Source organism: Aspergillus piperis (genome assembly GCF_003184755.1).
Source record: "Aspergillus piperis CBS 112811 unplaced genomic scaffold BO85scaffold_3, whole genome shotgun sequence".
NCBI lineage: Eukaryota > Fungi > Ascomycota > Eurotiomycetes > Eurotiales > Aspergillaceae > Aspergillus > Aspergillus piperis.
Genome location: NW_020291593.1, coordinates 980530 through 1000223, shown reverse-complemented (window position 1 = coordinate 1000223; position 19694 = coordinate 980530). Strand labels below are relative to the sequence as shown.

The 19694-nt window shown below is 51.9% G+C and overlaps 9 protein-coding genes across 9 annotated transcripts; 6 read left to right on the top strand and 3 right to left on the bottom strand.

Annotated features, from left to right (window-relative positions):
• Positions 1-794: 794 nt before the first annotated feature.
• Positions 795-1251, top strand: BO85DRAFT_187646 (uncharacterized protein). Its single transcript, XM_025654398.1, has one exon. It carries the CDS (start codon positions 885-887, stop codon positions 1128-1130), a length of 246 nt encoding a protein of 81 aa, XP_025519016.1. The 5' UTR covers positions 795-884; the 3' UTR covers positions 1131-1251.
• Positions 1119-4203, top strand: BO85DRAFT_187617 (putative C6 transcription factor QutA). Its single transcript, XM_025654396.1, has 2 exons — positions 1119-3899; positions 3946-4203. The coding sequence occupies exons 1-2, from the start codon at positions 1276-1278 to the stop codon at positions 4121-4123; spliced, it is 2802 nt and encodes a 933-aa protein (XP_025519015.1). The 5' UTR covers positions 1119-1275; the 3' UTR covers positions 4124-4203.
• Position 4204: 1 nt separating this feature from the next.
• BO85DRAFT_187618 (type II 3-dehydroquinate dehydratase) lies at positions 4205-5175 on the bottom strand. The gene has a single exon (XM_025654397.1). It carries the CDS (start codon positions 5048-5050, stop codon positions 4568-4570), a length of 483 nt encoding a protein of 160 aa, XP_025519014.1. The 5' UTR covers positions 5051-5175; the 3' UTR covers positions 4205-4567.
• Positions 5176-5891: 716 nt separating this feature from the next.
• BO85DRAFT_414456 (sugar porter family MFS transporter) lies at positions 5892-8188 on the top strand. The gene is made up of 2 exons (XM_025657648.1): positions 5892-6922; positions 6977-8188. Exons 1-2 carry the CDS (start codon positions 6386-6388, stop codon positions 8057-8059), a joined length of 1620 nt encoding a protein of 539 aa, XP_025519013.1. The 5' UTR covers positions 5892-6385; the 3' UTR covers positions 8060-8188.
• A 660-nt stretch (positions 8189-8848) lies between these two features.
• BO85DRAFT_446253 (sugar phosphate isomerase/epimerase family protein) lies at positions 8849-10149 on the top strand. The gene has a single exon (XM_025659465.1). It carries the CDS (start codon positions 8912-8914, stop codon positions 10025-10027), a length of 1116 nt encoding a protein of 371 aa, XP_025519012.1. The 5' UTR covers positions 8849-8911; the 3' UTR covers positions 10028-10149.
• A 144-nt stretch (positions 10150-10293) lies between these two features.
• Positions 10294-10845, bottom strand: BO85DRAFT_484839 (uncharacterized protein; the record flags this gene model as incomplete). The annotated part of the gene is made up of 1 exon (XM_025663267.1): positions 10294-10845. The coding sequence occupies one exon, from the start codon at positions 10843-10845 to the stop codon at positions 10294-10296; it is 552 nt and encodes a 183-aa protein (XP_025519011.1).
• A 1397-nt stretch (positions 10846-12242) lies between these two features.
• On the top strand, positions 12243-12719 carry BO85DRAFT_466448 (nuclear transport factor 2 family protein; the record flags this gene model as incomplete). Its single annotated transcript, XM_025662128.1, has 1 exon — positions 12243-12719. The coding sequence occupies one exon, from the start codon at positions 12243-12245 to the stop codon at positions 12717-12719; it is 477 nt and encodes a 158-aa protein (XP_025519010.1).
• Positions 12720-14239: 1520 nt separating this feature from the next.
• BO85DRAFT_484837 (uncharacterized protein) lies at positions 14240-16260 on the top strand (the record flags this gene model as incomplete). Its single annotated transcript, XM_025663266.1, has 5 exons — positions 14240-14428; positions 14493-14573; positions 14644-15037; positions 15084-15174; positions 15219-16260. The coding sequence occupies 5 exons, from the start codon at positions 14240-14242 to the stop codon at positions 16258-16260; spliced, it is 1797 nt and encodes a 598-aa protein (XP_025519009.1).
• On the bottom strand, positions 16202-19162 carry BO85DRAFT_446252 (DUF3405 domain-containing protein). The gene has a single exon (XM_025659464.1). The coding sequence runs from the start codon at positions 18702-18704 to the stop codon at positions 16536-16538; it is 2169 nt and encodes a 722-aa protein (XP_025519008.1). The 5' UTR covers positions 18705-19162; the 3' UTR covers positions 16202-16535.
• Positions 19163-19694: the final 532 nt, after the last annotated feature.

The window sequence follows — 19694 nt, the reverse complement described above, 5'->3', positions numbered from 1 at the left end:
CTCTCCAAATTCCAAAAGTGATTGCGGACAAAGGCTCTGCCGTCGCTGGGCCGTATTTTTCGTATGCTTTTCGTACCTCATGTTACCGCCACGTCCGGATGACCCGGAATGACTCCGGCGGCCGAACAACCAAGTTGTTAAGGAAAGTTTAGTAGTAGTACTTTGCAGTAGACTTGAGTTAGTTCAACTGAGTTTAGTTAACTGGGATGTGCCTTGTTCCTTGTCCTGCATCGATACCCCGCGGGGAGAGCAGCTCAATCCCCAGGCAGCAATTGATCTAATACTCTTAGTTACATACTGAAATGCACACGCACTTTGGGTGCGGCTGGAATAAGCCATGCGACACAAGACTGGGTTAACCAGTAATAGTAGTGGTAGACGGGGGAAAGGTAAAGGGTCTGAAAATGCTGGAATCTGAATGGCTCTCCACACCTTCTCTTCCCCAAGTTCTACTAACACTTGGCTCCCTCTCACCCCCAGGCTCTTCGGACAACTTCCTAATTCCCGAACCTGGACCAAAATCTCCCACATTATGATTCCAACTATCCACAATCCACAATCCACAATCCACACACACATAAGAAGGATTCATAATTTGATTACATTTGATTTCGTATTACCAAATGGATCCCCCCCCATCCCCGGCGCTTTACTCCATCTTGTCCACCGGGGACACTTAGCGTTTCCAATCCGTGGGTTCTGATGGGCCTCTTTGACCTCTTTTTGCCTTTCACACTTTCCACCACCAGTAGCACTTAGCTTTACACCGTAGTTTCCCCAATCGCGATGCAGCAAAAGTGGCCTATGGGGGCGGGCGCTGACGCTCTCCCACCCGCGGGTAAGAAGTTAGGGCCGGCCTTTTCCCCAACTTTCCTCCAGCCGTCATGTCCGGCCAACTTTTCCTTTCTCCGCTCTTAGATCTCTCCCTCTCGCTCTCCTCTATTCTTTTCCCATATTCCATTCTTCCCCCCCATCGGTCCGTCCTTTTGTCTTACTTTGACCTTACTACCTTCCCCTTCTCTATTAGCTGCCTTTTCATCATCCCTGTTCTATCTGACCGACACTACTTTAGTTTCCTCCCCCTTCCCTGTTTGTGTTTCGCAGTCGCCCGCTCACTGGCCCTCGCCTAATTGTTCCTGCGGTGGGGCGGCCTTCAAGGGCCAATTTATGAGGTACTACCTGCCGCCGGCAAAGGATTCATCTCTTCGGCCACCCTCTATGGAAGATGAACATGCGTCCGGAATTACCATCTAGTGGACCGTTGGATAGACGATCATGAACAACGACACGCGCCAAGCCTCCGGGCCTGGTAGCAAGTCAAAGCGGCGATTGACTGACGTCGAGGAAAATAGCAAGCAGAGTCCTGCTGCAGATGACTTCGCCTCTAACCCCAAACGCCAACGTGTCTCCCGGGCTTGCGACAGCTGTCGCTCCAAAAAAGACAAATGCGATGGCGTGCAGCCCGTGTGCTCGACTTGCGCCTCGCTCTCGCGGCCCTGCACCTACAAGGCCAATCCTAAAAAACGAGGCCTTCCGACCGGCTATATTCGCACCCTCGAGTTACTATGGGGACTGGTCTTCAATAAGATTCAAGGCAGTGAGGAGGTGGTGCGCGCCTTGTTGAAGGCGGCCAATATTCCCAGCCATCTGGCGACGATGGGCAAGGAGGCAGAGGGATCCGATACCTTGTTGTCGTCGTGGAAAAACAGCATCGTCCTGAGAGAGATCGAGCGACTGTTGACGTTTTTGGAACAACCTGAAGAGGACCAAGCAGGTCGTTTACCGGGCGAGAGTGATTCCCCGCAAGATGCTGAAGGAAGCAGCGTCTTGTCAGCGGAAGCGCTGGAATGGAATCTTCCAGACGTGTTGGGAGAAGGGCGAGAAGGGTCCTTGGCGGTGGTGTCTCCTATCAAGACCCCGTCCGCGGTATCGACAGCTAAGGCCTCCGGAGTACGGATTACGCGGGACTCTGCGACTCAAACGGCTACAACCAACGATTTAGGGGAGGATGTATCGAGCCTGTCGCTGGGTAGGTTGGCGCAGCGCCCGCCCGACCAGGCCTCGCTTCCCATTCCTATCCCCCAACTCCCCTCGAACGCCTGGCCCTTGTTAGACATCTACTTCTCCTACACACAATGCTGGTTTCCTATCCTTGAAAAACACGATATTTTACGAACAGCGTTCCGTCATAATGAAGACGACGCTCAAATCTCCGCCACCTCTCCAGGTTCTGGCGATTACGCCGCGCTGTGGGCGGTCCTAACGCTGGCCTCCATCCAGGAGGCCTCGATTTCCACCACGCGACAACTGAACGATTTTGCTGGTGATCGTCCTGATCCAGCGCAGCTGTACGCCACGGCTAGACGCCTCATACCCGAGGAAAATGGGAACCACGAGCTCGGTCACGTGCAGGCATTGCTGATTCTGTCACTGGTAAAGCTAGGCCAGCAGGACTGGTCAGCAGCATGGCTACTAGTCGGACAGGCTGTTCGCATTGCTCAGAGCCTTGGGTTGAATCAATCCACGGGGCAGTCGAAGAGCGCGGAGGAAGGTAAAAGTGCACCACGGTCTAAGCACGTTTTCCTGGGATGTTTCATCTTGGAGACATTGGTTGCGATGCAGACGGGACAGGTGCCATCGCTGCGCAAGGCAGAGCTCATCAAGATTGGTCCGATTAACGAAGACGGGTTGGAGGAGTGGCACCCGTGGGAGGACCAGACGGGACTGCGCCCAGTCGAGCCGTCGCGCGCTTCATTCCACCGCGGACCTCTTCACGCCTTGAGCACATTTAACCGACTCACTTCGCTGATGTGTATTCTGAACGACTTGTGCTGTTTGAAACAGACGACAACCGGCCCCATCGCACACTTGGAGGCGCTGGAGCGACAACTCCAACTCTGGGTGTCGGCACTCCCAAAGAGCTATCGCGTTGATCTGCAGACGACACCGATCAAGGTGGCTTCCCCACACATATTTGGGCTGGAGATGATGTACGAGAGCGTCGCTACGAACCTGAGCCTGCAATTTGCGTTGCAGCGGAGCGACCGCAACATGTCCGAGATGCCGCTGAAGAAGCGTGCCACGGAGAGCTCGAAACGGTTGCTCCAGTTACTTCAGACATACATGGAGAACTACAGTCTTTCTGCCACTTGTCCTACGTTTGGTCTGGTTCTCACAAGTGGTCTGTCACCGGCCGGAGAACGAGCGGCACCGCTGCCCTTTGAACTGGACCCCGGCCTCAAAAGTAAACTTCAATCTTTTGCTGCACATTTGGCGACCGTCTGGCATATCAAGGACAGGCCTGACACGACCTTACCGGAGAAGACTCCGGACCTGCCCGCATCGATAACACCTGCACCCGCCCGACCGAGAAGCCTATCCAACCGGGATACGGGTCAGCTTCACGCTTTCGCTCAGGCTCCGCTGGGCGCGGGCGAGCCGGCACGACGAGTGAGCATGCTGGAGGACAACCGGACCAACATAGCCACACCAGATGCCTTCTTTTCGAACGGGTGGATGCGAACACCCACGGTCGATGACAATGTGGCACTATCTATCCCCACTCCTGCCCCGTCACTGAATATCAACCAAAGCGGCGAGACCGCCCACCCTTCCTCTCAACTCAAAGAATCTGTTCCTCCTAACCATTTGTCTCACCATCCTCGCTCCTCCATCTCCTCTACGAAACCAATCAACGGTACAGGCACACCACTGATGCCGGACCTGACCTCGCCTTTCCACACCACTGCACCACAGTACCCACCTCCATACGGTGATACCAGTCTCAATTTGGGATCATTTGTCGACATTGACGGATACGGGCCGCCGCGACGACCGCGGATTGCACCGGACTTGGACGCGTTGTTTGATGAACTGGCGTCGCTGGATGGGACTGAAAAGTGAGTTTATCACAATTTGCAAATCAATCTTTACTAACAGCTGCAGGACGGACAATCAGCCTGAGTTTATGCAGAACCTCGGGTTTGTGCCCGAGGCGGGGGTGCCGGAGCTGTACTCGTACTCGAGCCAAGTGGAGCCGTTCCTTCTGGCGCAGACGCAGCAGCAGGTACCATGCGAGGTGGGCGGGGTCCGACGGGGGTCGCAAGCAGAGGGAAAGAGATGAGCAGTTAGACAATCGACTGCTGCTTTTCACCTCTAACCCACCGGCCTAGTTTCGGTTGACTGCAGTAAGGTATGTACTGAGTGCTATCCATTAAATCCTTGATATTAACTTCCGACGGCAGACAGGCTGCAACCGCCGATCCATATTCCGCTCTACCTCTCTCTTCAAACAGCACTGAAAGAGAGAATATGGTCATTGTAGATATGATATACGGCCCAGTATCACTTCACCTGACGAAGTGACCCATCCAAAGGAATGGAAGAAGAAAAGAGAATGCTGGCTTCTTAGCAAAGCCACGATGAGTGACGACGACCTGAACTGTACATATATGCATATTGCACCGATAGTATACCCATATCATACCATACATAACAAGCTTTTCCTCCACCACACCCTCAATTCTCATAAAAAAGTAGAAGATGAAAAGGTAGAATCTCTATACAATCACAACTTTCCCCCCTCCTTCTTCAACGGCGCCCAATTCCTCGCCACATACTCAACCGCAACCCTATACCCTTGCACGCCCAAACCCACAATAATCCCACTGGCCTTATCACTGAAAAAGCTCTTATGTCTCCACTCCTCCCGCGCATGCACATTACTCACGTGCAGCTCGATGAACGGAATGGATACACCCAGCAACGCATCCCGGATCGCGACGGAGGTGTGTGTGTATGCGCCGGGGTTGATGATGATCGCGTCGACGGAGCCCCGCGCGGCGTGAATGCGGTCGATGATGGCGCCCTCGTGGTTAGACTGGAATGAGGCGAATGTGCAGGAGAGAGAGGTGGCTAGGTCGGCGCATGAGGACTCGATTTGGGAGAGGGTGGTGCTGCCGTAGATGTGGGGTTCGCGGGTGCCCAGGAGGTTGAGGTTGGGGCCGTTGATGAGGAGGATGGATTTGGGGGTGGGAGTTTGCAGTTCCATTTTTGGAGATGTAGTAGTATGTATGTATGTATGGGAGAGGTTTGTAGTGACGGGTGGTGGTAGTGAGGGTTGGTAGATGGAGGAAGGAAGTATGAATAGAGGATGTGGTGGTAGTATGGGTAATGAATGTGTAGGTTTAAGTATTCTACTTCATATGTTATATCTATGGAGATTATCGGGGATGACTTTTACCTAGACTGCCTCTTACTGAGTAATGCGATCCAGTCCCCTGGACTAGGTAGGTAGGTAGGGTTAGCAGGCTATTGTTCGCAGGTCTTGGGTAGGCTAAGGACTTGGCCGGGGCTGAGCGCTTTCCCGGGTTAGGTGCTGGGGACTGGTGCCGAGGTGCCGAGCGGGGTATTGGAGTATATTTGATGAAATGTGGGAGGTGGAGGTATAAGTATAAGAGCTGTAGGCGAGATTACACACAGTGATGGTTAACGAGTCATGAATGACTGATTAGTCCTTCGGTGTAGTTCTTGTTGTTGGTCTAGTGGATATGATATCTAGCTGCATTGCAGTGGTTAGTATTGGTATCATTACATGTCACACTAGTACCTAGTACTACTAGAGCTAGGGTTTGTGTGGCAATACCGTCCTTCTTATTCGCTCTCTGGTTGAGTCCACGTGAGCGCACATGCGTTGAGAACTTTCCTCTCTCCCACTAAACATCGGTGTCTGGCCAGTGCATCCCCGTGGGGAATAAGGCATTGTCATTGGCTCATCTCTGCGATCTTCGCTTCTCATCCCGTGACAGTTCCTCCGATTGCGGAGGGAGCCAGTTAACAACAGTATAGACTCACTTAGTAGACAACAATTGGCTCGCTACCTACACCCTCACCTTCGCCCCCCACAACCCGGCCATGGCTCTCGTCTCCCTTCCCCTATCTGGCTCCCAAGCTTGTGTATCCTCCCCCGTGGCGGAAAATTTGCAGTGTAGGCCAGTGCGCAACACGAGGCCTGACCGTGGCTCGTCCACTCTCTCGTGAAGTCTATCCATGTCCAATCCTATCCCATCCCATTCTATCTTCCCTGCTCTCTAGAATCCTTCTGGTTGAATTCTGGTTTGCAAAGAAGAGATTGTTTTGCCGCCCTTTGTTTTACCCAACAATCGCTTGGGCGTAGTCTGATATCTGGGGTAATCCTTTGCCTCTTCCCCCAGTCTTTCTCCGCACCCCAGATTTCGATTGTCCGGGGAAGGGCTATATAACCCTGCCCTGGTGACTCCCATCCTCTAATTCTCTATCAGACTGTTGCATACACAATCTACCTCGGTCATCATTGTAACTTCACTGCTACCCATCCATCATCATCTCGTCCAGACAGACAGACATCATGTCTATTCTGTCAATGGTCGAGGACCGGCCTACGCCTAAGGAGGTCTACAACTGGCGTATCTACCTCCTGGCGGCGGTTGCCTCCTTCACCTCATGTATGATCGGCTACGATAGTGCTTTCATCGGCACTACCATCTCACTCGACTCCTTCAAGAATGAGTTCCACTGGGACTCCATGACCACTGCGAAACAAAACCTTGTCAGTGCCAACATCGTCTCCTGCTACCAGGCAGGCGCCTTCTTCGGCGCCTTCTTTGCCTATCCCATCGGCCACTTCTGGGGCCGTAGGTGGGGTCTCATGCTGTCAGCTCTGATCTTCACTCTGGGGGCGGGCCTGATGCTGGGTGCCGACGGCGACCGCGGTCTGGGGTTGATCTACGGCGGTCGTGTGCTGGCTGGCTTGGGCGTTGGTGCTGGCTCCAACTTCACGCCCATCTACATCTCAGAACTGGCCCCGCCTGCCATTCGAGGCCGGCTGGTCGGTGTTTACGAGCTAGGATGGCAGATCGGCGGTCTCGTGGGTTTCTGGATCAACGTAAGTGTCCCCTACAACATGTTTACAATCTACGATCATCGCTGACTCAAGAAGTACGGAGTGGAGCAAACAATGGCTCCCAGCCACAAGCAGTGGCTGATCCCCTTTGCCATCCAGCTGATTCCAGCGGGCCTGCTGATTATCGGCCTTTTCTTCGTCAAAGAGTCTCCTCGCTGGCTGTTCCTGCGTGGCCGCCGCGAGGAGGCCATCAAGAACCTCTGCTGGATCCGCCAGATCCCTGCCGACCATATCTACATGATTGAGGAGATCGGGGCCATCGACCAGACCTTGGAGCAGCAGCGCTCCACGATCGGGCTTGGCTTCTGGAGGCCTCTCAAGGAAGCCTGGACGAACAAGCGTATCCTGTACCGGCTGTTCCTCGGTAGTATGCTCTTCTTCTGGCAAAACGGGTCCGGCATCAACGCCATCAACTACTACAGCCCGACCGTGTTCAAGAGCATCGGGCTGAAAGGCAACAGCTCCAGCCTTCTGACCACGGGAATCTTCGGCGTGGTCAAGACTGTGGTGACAATCATCTGGCTGCTGTACCTCATCGACCACGTCGGCCGCCGGCTGCTGCTGCTGATCGGTGCCGCCGGCGGATCCATCTGCATGTGGATTGTGGGTGCATACATCAAAGTCGTGGACCCGACCCACAACAAGAGCGACCACCTCAACGGGGGCGGTGTCGCAGCCATCTTCTTCTTCTACCTGTGGACGGCGTTCTACACGCCATCCTGGAACGGCACACCCTGGGTCATCAACTCGGAGATGTTCGATCCCAACATCCGGTCCTTGGCCCAGGCGTGCGCTGCCGGGTCCAACTGGCTATGGAATTTCCTCATCTCGCGCTTCACGCCGCAGATGTTCGCCAAGATGGACTACGGCGTGTACTTCTTCTTCGCCAGTCTGATGCTCTTGTCGATCCCCTTCGTATTCTTCCTCATCCCGGAGACCAAGGGTATCCCGCTGGAGAACATGGACCCGCTCTTCCAGACTCAGCCCGTGTGGCGTGCCCACGCAAAGGTGTTGGCGCAGATCCACGAAGACGAAGAGCGGTTCCGTCGTGATCTCGAGGAGTCGGGCTACACCAAGGGGGGTGTTGAGCAGGTGGAGGATACCAGCCGGAAGGAATGAACGACTGCAGTATTCCTGGATTGCTAGTTAGATGATAGCGACCGTTAGGTCGACATGGATTTACTTACCTATACTCTGAACCTTGTATACCAATATGCCAATACCAATTGATATTCATTCAAAGTTAAACAAGAACAAACTCTCTCGGCATCAGCCACACCCAAGACTCATCCAACTCAAAATCATATAAAAGGCACAAGTGTGAAGAAGTAAGTAGGGATGGATAAAGGTTAAATAAAACCATTCCTCTCCTCTTTTGCCGCTCCGGGGTCATCCGCGGGTTAAAAGAAACGGGGTAAGGCACACACACTCGAACAACATCGGCCCACACCCGTCCCACAGACCACACAGTCTTTGCCGGGGATACATTACCCCCGGATAAACGCAACGCGGGTAAAGCGCTTTGCCGCGGGCGGGCGGGCGGACAATTTCCCCAATTTTCCTTTCTTCCCCCCTCTCTTGCATTGGGGAACACCAATCAACCCTAAGTTAGATGGGTTAAAGTATGTTGCCTGTTCCTGGTCCTGTTTGAGGGAGAAGAAAAGTACGCTTTTTGTTTTTCGACAGATCACAAATTATTGTTTTCGAATTGGATTTCCTTTTTGCTTCTTCTGCTTTCTTTTGCGGTTGCACAGCATCTAGATAGGATCACCCGATAAGGTTTGTGCAATCCACTAGTTGACGCGGCTTAATCACATTGATTGATTGATGAACTAGTTGTACTTTTTTTTTGGCATTCCTTATCTTGCAAGGACTGGGTCGTTCTCTATAAGAGCATCATTATCACCCCTCCCATAACACACAACACAACCCTTTCAAAAGATACCAAAGAAAGATAAAAAAGACAACAAAATGCCCAACCGTCTCGGCATAGCCTCCATGTCCCTGGGCCGCCCAGGCATCCACTCCCTCCCCTGGAAGCTCCACGAAGCCGCCCGCCACGGCTACAGCGGGATCGAGCTCTTCTTTGACGACCTTGACCACTACGCAAACACCCACTTCAACGGCAACCACATTGCTGCCGCCCACGCCGTGCACGCTCTCTGCACGACCCTCAACCTCACCATCATCTGCCTGCAGCCCTTCTCCTTCTTCGAGGGTCTCGTCGACCGCAAGCAAACTGAGTACCTGTTGACCGTGAAGCTGCCCACATGGTTCCAACTCGCCCGCACCCTCGACACCGACATGATCCAGGTGCCCTCGAACTTTGCGCCCGCCCAGCAAACCACGGGTGACCGGGACGTGATCGTTGGCGACCTCCAGCGCCTCGCAGATATTGGTTTGGCACAGTCCCCGCCGTTCCGCTTCGTATACGAGGCACTGGCCTGGGGCACGCGGGTTAACCTGTGGGACGAGGCGTACGAGATCGTTGAGGCTGTGGACCGTCCTAACTTCGGTATCTGTCTTGATACATTTAACCTTGCGGGGCGGGTATATGCGCACCCCGGCCGGAAGGACGGCAAGACAGTCAACGCGGAAGCAGATCTAGCTGCGTCGCTGAAGAAGTTGCGCGAGACGGTGGATGTCAAGAAGGTGTTTTACGTGCAGGTAGTTGATGGAGAGAGGCTGGATAGGCCGTTGGATGAGACGCATCCGTTCCATGTGGAGGGGCAGCCGGTGCGGATGAACTGGAGTCGCAATGCGAGGTTGTTTGCGTTTGAGGAGGATCGCGGTGGATATTTGCCGATTGAGGAGACTGCCAGAGCATTCTTTGATACTGGGTTTGAAGGGTGGGTGTCGTTGGAGTTGTTTAGTCGGACGTTGGCGGAGAAGGGGACGGGGGTTGTGACGGAGCATGCGAGACGTGGGTTGGAGTCGTGGAAGGAGTTGTGCAGGAGGTTGGAGTTTAAGGGAGCAGAGCCGGGATTGGATTTTGTTCCTGGGGAGGTGAAGGTGCAGTCTGTTGCTGTGGGGAGTGCGAAGGCGAAGGTCGAGGAGGAGATGGGGGCTGTGCAGCATCGGTTGTAGATGCTACACTACTGTGTATATGTGCTCATGGTTTGTATATATGATGTTACTATTTCGGGCTGGTTTGGCATGTTTTGTTATAGATACAAGGGATAGATTATATGATTGATTTACGTATTATATTCAAGGTGCTATTGTGGTGTGTGCTGTTAGTTGAATTGAGTAATGGCAACTGCAGCTACACTTTTAGAACAACCTGCACAACTCAGCAATCAGTAGTTACCAATATAAATATATAAAGCTAAGATCTCCCATGTGAAGAGCAGTCACACTGATGACACTCTCTCAGGGGCACGATCAAGATCGAGAGCGCCATTCCTGAAAGGCGTTCCGAGATATCGCTCATGAATCTTCCAGCCGCTGGATGTCATTCGAAGCCGATCGATGATGGTCCCAATCCACCATATGGCTGGCAATCCATTCTCTCTAACCACATCCTTTCGAGTGAATCCAGCCGTGTCATCACCAGGCCAACCATAACGGATAAGCATTTCCTGATACCGCACAATCACGCCCCCATCTTCATCACGATCAACGATGTGGTTTGTGGCACTGCGGGAGATCCCCGGAATAAAGAATCCGTAGATTTTCTCGAAGAATTCCTTCATCTGCTTGTGCTCACTGATGGTACCATGGCTATGGTAAACAGTAGCATTTTGGAGGAAGGTGTCAATCATTTTAGCATGGTCGAATTCTTCGAATACAAAGTTGTGACGGTTGACAAAGTCGATGGCGCTTGAGCGTTCTTCAGAAGTCACATCGTTTAGGGTAGAGCCGTTGACAGGAGGGTACCGCCCATTGACTATCATTGAAGACATTTTGGATGAATTGGACTTTGGATCATGCAATTGCAAATCTTTTACATATATATACCAGATTGATTTGGTTGTCGCTTTATATCCAAGAGATAATTCATGACGTCTATGTAGTAGCCTTTCGGACGTGCCGCCATGCCACATAGTTAATCAGAAAAGATGATTATTAAACATAACTATAACCACCTTAAATGATGATCATTAATCATTATTCGCAGGAGCCGAGGATCACTAATCACTCCGACAATGGCTGTGCAGGTTGCAGTTCTTTGCCCGCAAGGAGAATTCAAGAATTGTAGTAAAACCTTGAGGTATCTAGTACTAGTAAAGCCTGGCTTGGGGACTGGTTGTCGCGAGGGTCCTAAGTCATTAACTTATGCCTGAGGCATGGATTCAGACGAATGGCATCAGTCCTATCACAGACCACCGGATTAGTCTGTCTGGATTGCTACGGATCATATATAGCAATCATGTAGCAAATGTAAAAGATAAAACTTCCCTCCCAGATCTATATACTTGCTGCCTTATTATGCACTGTCCTTCATCCACTCACGTTCCACTTCCTTCCCTATCACGGGGAGTGAGGTATATTAGGTAGCTACAGGCGTCGAAATAAGGTCGACATGTCTCTAATGATAACCCAGCTATAGCTCCACTCGCCTATAACAGATTGGTCTATTTGCTAAAGGAAGAAGGCCGAGCAACTCAAAAGCTTGGACTCCGGGAGCACAAACTGGACATATGCTCCAAGCACAAGTACATATTAAACGATGACTAGTTAACGTCAATTGTATTAGTACAACTCGCCAGCAACGCACAGCTAAGCACTGCCACTCAAGCTCCTCTCCACATCCCATTACCAACACCTGGCTTGTGGAAGACTTGCGCTTCCTCTGCCCGATCTGCTTGAGCAGGTCGGGATCGGCACGGCACCGGGGACGGGAAGGAAGCCAAGAAGAGACAAGCAATTTCCAAGCGCTGGGCAAGGCTTACGCCCAGGGAAGCATGGAGCATGAGCTCCTGGAGGATCTCTTATAATCTTACTCATTTGCCAATTCCTGGTAACAATGAGGATTTCGCAGCATGTCATGGCGAGTTGGCACATCGGCCCGACCCGACCCCGCGCCGGATAGGGCTACGGAGATTAGCCACGGATTTTACCTCCTCGACCGAAGGAGACTCGGTCCTCATTTTCGGTCTCCGGTCTCTTTGTTCATCATTTTCAGCCTTGTCAGAGTCTCCGTCGGTAGTCCTGCTAGAAAAAGATGGTATATAAGCCCCTCCCACAAGCACAAGCGCTACACCCAAAGCCAAGTCCAAGAAAGCCCAAACAAGGTGAAACAGGATCATAAGACATTTAAATCAATCTACCTACCAAACTTAGCCTCCCTTCCCAAGCCATGTCCTTCTTCCCAACCACCCTCCCCGCCCTCCCCCTCCGGGAGGCAATCGTGGACCCGGTCTACCGCGCCGTCCTCTCCTTCGACGGCAATGACCTTCCGCTCTTCGAGTCCGCCTTCTTCGAGGACGCCGCTTTTGACTTCAACGGCAGCGTGATGGAGGGCCGCGCGGCCATCAAGTCTGGCAGCTGGGATAACGTCTCTAAGCTGGACACCACCCACTTTCTTAGCAACGTGCGCATCAACCTTCCCTCTGAGGACAGCACGACCGCGACAGTGACCGCTTCGGCATTGGCCCAGCACTTTCGCACAGGCCAGGGGAACCAGCCCGACACTACCCGGCTGACGAGCGGTGCACTTTACTCGATCGATGTGGCTAAAGACCCCGCGGATGTGAATGGGCTGTGGAAGATCAAGCTCTGGAGGATGAAACTGGTGTGGACGGAGGGGGATTGGGGGGTGATGACGGGGAACTAGACTGGCGATCTTTGTTTTCGTTGGCGGAAGGATGTGACTGGATAGCTGTTAGATCATGAATGACAGGGGCATAATCCGCATATGTGGCCCTAGGTATATACATAGGTATCCTTTGAAAATCTTTTTGCATCCAGTTAACCACAGGATGCTCTTGTTCATAAAAAGCGTCTAGTTCTATCTTGCATGTTTATGATACCACCAGCCTATCCCTTCGTCTACTCTTGGCTTTTGAGTACCTTGCTAGTTTAGATTAGAGACTCATAAGTTGGCACGTTGACCGTGTAGTTGACAAAATTTGATGAAACATTCAACTGCACCGGGCAGTTGATACATACTCTTATGACTTCTCTATGATACCAGATGGTTGCTATATGCATCATTTGAAAGATTACATATCTCAATATTTCAGTTCATGACTGTTGTACCTGGGCTGGTCTGTACATTATGCTAGTGCTGAGAGATAGAGATGCCCATAGAATTGTAGTTCATAAGTATAACTGATTCGACATATGCCTTTGTAAAAGACATTTCTAAGAGGCATCTATACAGCCTATACTTTGAGTCCTACTCGGTCTTTCAAAGCCTCTTCAGTCAGAGCATCACCTCCAAATAAAATAGACGAGTTTCAAGGCCTCTGATGCAGTGATACACGGTATCATCTAAAAAGATAGTAGGTTGGACAAGTATAGATCTTTGTTGTTATAGTATTGTTGATATTAATAAAGGATTTCGGTAAGTAGTTCGATAAACACTGAATATACTTGAGAGTATGTCTATGTTTAGTTTAGGGTCATACGAGAGTTGATCATTACAATGGGGCCTGTTGTTCTTAGAAGATTATGAGAATGACAGACACGCTGGCAAACTAAGATGAAATACATGACTTAGTCTCGTACAATTCAGAAGGGTCACATGATCCAACTGCGTAAGCTCAAACGAGCGCTCAGGATTACAATCACGTTCTCTAGAGACGATTCCCGAAACAATTTGGGACCGATCAGGGATTCAGCGAACCTGAAGCAGACAAGAGGGTCATTTGCTTTCGCCAGGAATCTATAGTTCGATAAAGTGAGGCAGATCCTGACTAATCCTCACATGACAGGGCTGGCCGGTGGGTCACTGGATCTCGACTCTTCATACTTCCACCATCCACTAGTCCTATCTAGTTTGCTTCTTTCCTCACTATCGATCCCAGTTTCCAGGATCCGGGAATGCTCCGCTGCACCTTCAGTCACAAATCCTCCTAGCTGATATGGTCCAAGCTCAGGCTCCCGGAAAGTCGGTCCGCTTGGCTACCGCATGCACCGAGTGTCAGCGTCGGAAGCAAAAGGCAAGCATCCGAACCTATCATGAATTTCAATCAGCTTGAGTACATCTGCTAACACCACGATATATAGTGTAGCCGGGAATGGCCTTGTAATCACTGCCAAGCACGAAGGATTGCCCATCTCTGTAAATTCACACCGAAGAAGGTGCTCAAGACTAAGCCTGTCTGTAATGATTCAAGGTCCGCTCAAGTAATGCCTCAATTTTCCTATACCATTATTGACGCTCGCAGGACGATAGATGTGTCTGCGAGAGACGATGGACAAAGCCCGACGGAAGCTCGTGGCTCAGTCGTGTCGGGCATCGCCACCGAGCATGATTTCCGCATGCTGGGATACCTCCCCGATAACGACGATCCACATGCAAGTGGCGCTGAGCAATATGTAAGACTGCAAGGTCCTATAATTGACCATGTAAATGCTAAGTACTTTGTGCTACAGCAATCAGCCGCATTATTGCCCTCACAAAGACTCGTATCGCCCGAATTGGAAAAAGCAATTCGCACTATTCCCCCCAAACCTTATACAGGTAAATGTGGCGACGGCTCTTCGTGATAGCCTGCTTACCTGTGCGACTCGTGCTATATATCCTGGTGCAGTACTTCCTGAGTGAGATGAATGACCAGTACTATTGCCTCTATCCACCGACTTTTTCGCACGACTATGCGACGTGGTGGTCGGGCAAAGCCAATGGCCAGTCATTGACGCCCGCCTTTACAGCCTTGCTGCTGCATGTTTGCGCATGCGCAATTCTCTACCTGGATGTCGAGACACGGCAGCAACTGGAGACTGATCTGGGCGAAAACTATACCAGTCTGTCCGAACAATACCATAGTACTGCCAAGCAGCTCAGCAATACCATTGGTCCAGGCAAAGGTGGATTGACGCAAGTACAACAACTCTTTCTTGGGGCAATATGGTACAAGACTGAAGCATTATTTGTCGAATCATGGCATGCACTGGGAGCTGCAATCCACGAGGCCCAAGAACTAGGTCAGTGCCCCATACATCCAGCCAGTCGGATACTAATCCGGAGTAGGAATGCATCGTAGTTCCTCCAAAGCAAAGGTATCTGAATTCGAACGGGAAATGAGAAGACGGATATGGTGTCTTCTCTACACCTGGGACTGGTAAGTCCTTATCCCTTCTGCAATACCTTACACTAACGCCACAGGCAAATCTCACTCCTCTTATCACGCCCATTCATCATCAACAGCAGCAGCTGTTCCTTCGAAATACCCAGTTTACGACTCGAAGCCCCCAACACAGAAACATACACCCCGTCCCCAGTAACATCCATATCCCTCCAATATCAGCTAGGACAAAGAATTTCCAACATCCCCGGAGTGATGAGCGGCATCCTATCTCCAAACCAAGCCATCGCCATCCAACAAGAAGTCACCCGATGGACCGACACCTTTCCCCCAATCTTCCACCTCCAAGACCCCGACACCACCCACGACCACATCCACACCTACATACCCATGCAACGCCAACAACTCCACGCCCTGGCCCACATGGTCACCTTCATGCCCCTGAAACCCTGCCTCACCATCGACACCACCACCAAAAACACACCCACCCTCGAAAAGTCCCTCCAACCAGCTGCAGTATCCTGCGCCCTGAACCTGATGCTCTCGGCCCAGCAACTCCTATCACATTTCCTTCCTGCAAACGGAAAGTTCCACTTCGCGCCGTTTCTGATGTTCGACACGGCTGCGTATCTCTGCTCTGCACTTATCCATGATAAACATCGGGACCTTCCTCAGCGGGAGAAGGTACTCGAGTGCATATCTCTAGCCCTGACTACACTGAAAGATGTCGCCAGAACGGCTAAAACTGGCGCTACCTGCTATGCTGTTCTTGCGAAGATAGTGGGTAGCATCTCTCTTTCTGCCGAGGAGAGGGAAGTGGTCTGGTCGAAGAGGTCTCCTGCTACAATGTCTACCACTAGAAGTTCTGACGATGCAGGATGTTCTTTGTCTGAAGATACTCTTACCAGTGGACAGGATAATGGTTTAGTCTCACGACTGCTGGAAAGACATGGCCCCTCAGACAGTACACCTATTGATATGCACGCATATGCGAATGGACTAGGACTGGATGGTATTCCTAGCACGGGCCTAGAGTTGGACCTAGATCTGAGTGACCTGAATCAGATCTGGGATTGGGATAATCTTGGTTTAGATCTAGATATACCTAGTATCCAATCATGAATTCTTGATGATTATACTATACAGAGACTACAACAATCAAAATGTCAGCCGTTCCAGATAGAATATCTGTCTAGTAAACAACAACAATACCTCTCTCCTACCATGCCCCTTACATCATATCCAAAATATTTCTTCATATACATACATACATAACCTATAGCATAACCATCATATACATCCAATCATTAATCATCCAATCCAGAGTTCCAACGCCATTTCGCCACATATTTACCGATTAATCATGTAACCCCATCCATCTATCAGTGAAAACCAACCTACTCATCTTCTTTCTCCTCCCCATCATCGATAATCATCTCTACCTCCTTAACCGGATGCAACAGCATCGGCGGCAAACACATCCTGCCCTCACCCGCCAACTCGGCCTGCTCACCCCCCTCATTATCAACCTTATACCCCAGCCAACGTTTCCACAGATTCGGCGCAAACCCAGCAGAGTAGAACCACGTCGAGCCGCGGAAGTTATGTTCCCTATCGCCGAAGACTGACGTGCGAGCACCACCAGACGCACCGTTCCGGCCAGCGTTGAATACCGATTCAAGGTACTGAGTCGGCCAGTGGCGGTCAATGTACACTGAGTGGGGTACGTAGACGGCCTTGAACCCGTGATGGAGGGCTGTCGTGGCAGGCCACATTTCGGAGAACATAGTGTGGCGCTTGTGGATCGTTTCGTGGTGCATGGTTTGGATGAGTTTGTTGGAGAGCCGGGAGGCGGTGATGATGGAGGCACGGCGGGGAGGAAGAGGGCCGGTGGAGTGGTCGTAGCCGGTGACGTCGTCGCGGAGAGGCCAGGTTGTGCCTTCGGGGTCGAAGAGGGGGTTGAAGACGATGAGGTCGGCTTCTTCGTCGACGCCCCATTCGTAGCGGTCTTTGTCGATCGTGGTGGGTGGGATGCCTTCCGAGGGGACTTCGAGGATGTCGGGTTCGTTAGGTCGTTCTGGACCCCAAATTGGCTTGTCGCCTTGTTGTTGCTGTTGCGCTTTCAGGGACTCGGGGGTGCGGTCTTGACCGGGTCGCGAGGCGCCGGCGGCACTCCAGAGATTGTTGGGGCTGTTTGTGCCGATGTCGGTCTGCACGCGGACCATCTGCCGGAAGTCTTCCCAGGTGCCGTGCACTGAGGGGACGTAGAATCGAGCGTTTCGCTCCCAGAGACCCTTGCGTGGCTGGGCTCGGGCCCAATTGATGACTTTGTCGAAGAGGTGGTACCAATGGCCGGTGTACCGGGCATCCATTTCCCAGTTCCAGTAGTAGTCGTATCCTGGGTGCTGATGGGCAAAGTATTGCATGGGCATGTAGGTGCTGCGGTATACGCCGTGCACGGATAGCCCGCGGGCCCAGGTCTCTTCTAGACCGGGATACATGAGATTCATTTGCCGCTCGGACCAGAGAGTAGCCATGCCGCGGAATTCGGCTGGCAGGGCCTCGTTTAGCACGCGCTCGTAGACCTCATCGTCAGCCCAGATTTGGAGGGTTTCGTCCCGGACCTGGACCAGGAAATGAATGGTGTATTCGCCGCCAGAGAGAAGTGATAGCTCGGAAATGAGGGATCGTAGATACAGGATGTCATCCGGGGTGTAGTGAAAATCATTCCACGTGCGGATCACGAATGCGGTCCGGGGTAGATAGGACTTTCCATCAGACCGTGCCTCGTCCTGGGGCGCTTGCTTGGTGTCTGGTGCACCCACGGTCATAGTACGGAAGCGGTCGGATTGTGAAGCAGGAAGATCGCGGAACCGGTGGCTGTTCGAAGCCAAGCATCGATTCTGCGCCGCAGCCCAGTCGACGCGACGAAAGTCAACTGGCGGAACGTCGTTCCAGACACGCTCCGCACCTTCACGATCGCCTTCGAGGCCTGCACCGATACCACCCTTTCGCACACTGTAGCCTAGACCGTAAGGACCAAGACGCCCAAAACGGTCAAAGCAAACGTCGTCTTGAATACCGATCATCTCATTGGAGCCCATGATCGCATCTGGAAACCCACGAGGCACACCCGGATAGTGATGTACCAGAGGGATCCGTAGGTTCTCGTCCTCGTCAAGGAAGCAATCACGCTTCTCACCGTACTTTTTGACATATTTCGCGGATGAGTAGTCGGGATAAGGGTTGAAGATAGAGCTCGACAATGGCAATGTCTGGTCCCGGGCTTGAATGATGGTATCATTTGCACCTTCCGCGCTTACAACGCCCAAGATCTCCGGATTATCGTTGGGATACTCTGGCACCTGTTCGCTTCGCGATACCAAGAACCGGATGCCGCCATGGTAACGTTTCAATAGAGGGAAACTCTCCCACTGTGCCGGTTTTGCAGCAGGCTTCGGCAATGGAACATTGACGCGAGTGACAGCTGAAAGGAAGGTAAAGCGAAACAAGGTGCAGATAAACAGAACCAAGAAGGCCAGTAGCGCGAGACAAAGCCATCTCATGATCCGATTAGGTATGCGATAGCCTGGCCTGCTGCGAGAACGTCGCACGGGTGCCACCGGCGCTCTGTTCAGCATGGGGCGATACGAAGCCACCGAGGAGGAGCTTTCCGAGTCATCTTCAATGTCTGAATCATACGAGCTGTAGCTATCGCGACGGTAGTGGCGCCTCGGCCTCGATGGTTGCTTCTCAATGTCGACCACATCGCGACTGTCGCTCGAATAGGGCGATGATGCATTGACCTGATACCTCTTCGAACGGGCAGGCATGGCGGAGATCTATGTTCGCATAGAAAGTATGTATTGGTGGCGACGTCAGAGGTATGCGAGTGGATCAGGCGATCAATAGAACGGCATCAAGTTCGGAGAAAAAGAATGCTCGGCAGTCGACTTTGTTTCTGACTGGGCGCTCGATTGCTGCAGTGAGTGTAGACTCAGCGTGACTGGGCCCGAGAATGGGCGTGCGACTATTGCGCACGTCTGCGACGGAGTGCTAGTTAGAATGGTATACCACTACTATAATAGCAGCGAATACAAACAAACCAGTACCAGCCACAGAAACCCCAGAGTGACCACGGATCAAGGCTAGTGGAACTCAAGCAAGTTAACAGGTGACGATGGCGAGAACAACCCCGTATCAATCTTGATATCAACAAAACAGTGAGCTACCGACAGGTAACGACATACGGAGTAGCGAGCTGTTTGGTAGATCGGCCAGGAAGCGTTGCCCAAGGGACGGCCGTGCTGATGCACTAGCCCGGCAGGACGGCTTGGCGCAAGACATTGAGGCTGTCTTGAATCGGTAAGGTGCCATGAATGGCGGAGAGAGATGGGATTGATGATGCTATTGACGGTGTATATGTACTCTCAAGATTAGCCATAATGAAGTAGTTGCCTTCAAATGATCCGGAAATACAAAGAAAGTCCCTTTTGGGGTGGAATGTCTTGTGCTGTCCACATGCGGTTAGAGGCAATTCACGGTCACGGACTAGT

What these genes read in the sequence shown, in the direction of transcription:
- BO85DRAFT_187646 (XM_025654398.1), top strand. Translation starts at nt 885, where the DNA reads ATGTCCGGCCAACTTTTCCTTTCTCCGCTCTTAGATCTCTCCCTCTCG.
- BO85DRAFT_187617 (XM_025654396.1), top strand. Translation starts at nt 1,276, where the DNA reads ATGAACAACGACACGCGCCAAGCCTCCGGGCCTGGTAGCAAGTCAAAG. An exon ending in TCGCTGGATGGGACTGAAAA is followed by an intron (nt 3,900 to 3,945) that starts GTGAGTTTATCA and finishes TAACAGCTGCAG; the next exon opens with GACGGACAATCAGCCTGAGT.
- BO85DRAFT_187618 (XM_025654397.1), bottom strand. Translation starts at nt 5,050, where the DNA reads ATGGAACTGCAAACTCCCACCCCCAAATCCATCCTCCTCATCAACGGC.
- BO85DRAFT_414456 (XM_025657648.1), top strand. Translation starts at nt 6,386, where the DNA reads ATGTCTATTCTGTCAATGGTCGAGGACCGGCCTACGCCTAAGGAGGTC. An exon ending in TCGTGGGTTTCTGGATCAAC is followed by an intron (nt 6,923 to 6,976) that starts GTAAGTGTCCCC and finishes TGACTCAAGAAG; the next exon opens with TACGGAGTGGAGCAAACAAT.
- BO85DRAFT_446253 (XM_025659465.1), top strand. Translation starts at nt 8,912, where the DNA reads ATGCCCAACCGTCTCGGCATAGCCTCCATGTCCCTGGGCCGCCCAGGC.
- BO85DRAFT_446252 (XM_025659464.1), bottom strand. Translation starts at nt 18,704, where the DNA reads ATGAGATGGCTTTGTCTCGCGCTACTGGCCTTCTTGGTTCTGTTTATC.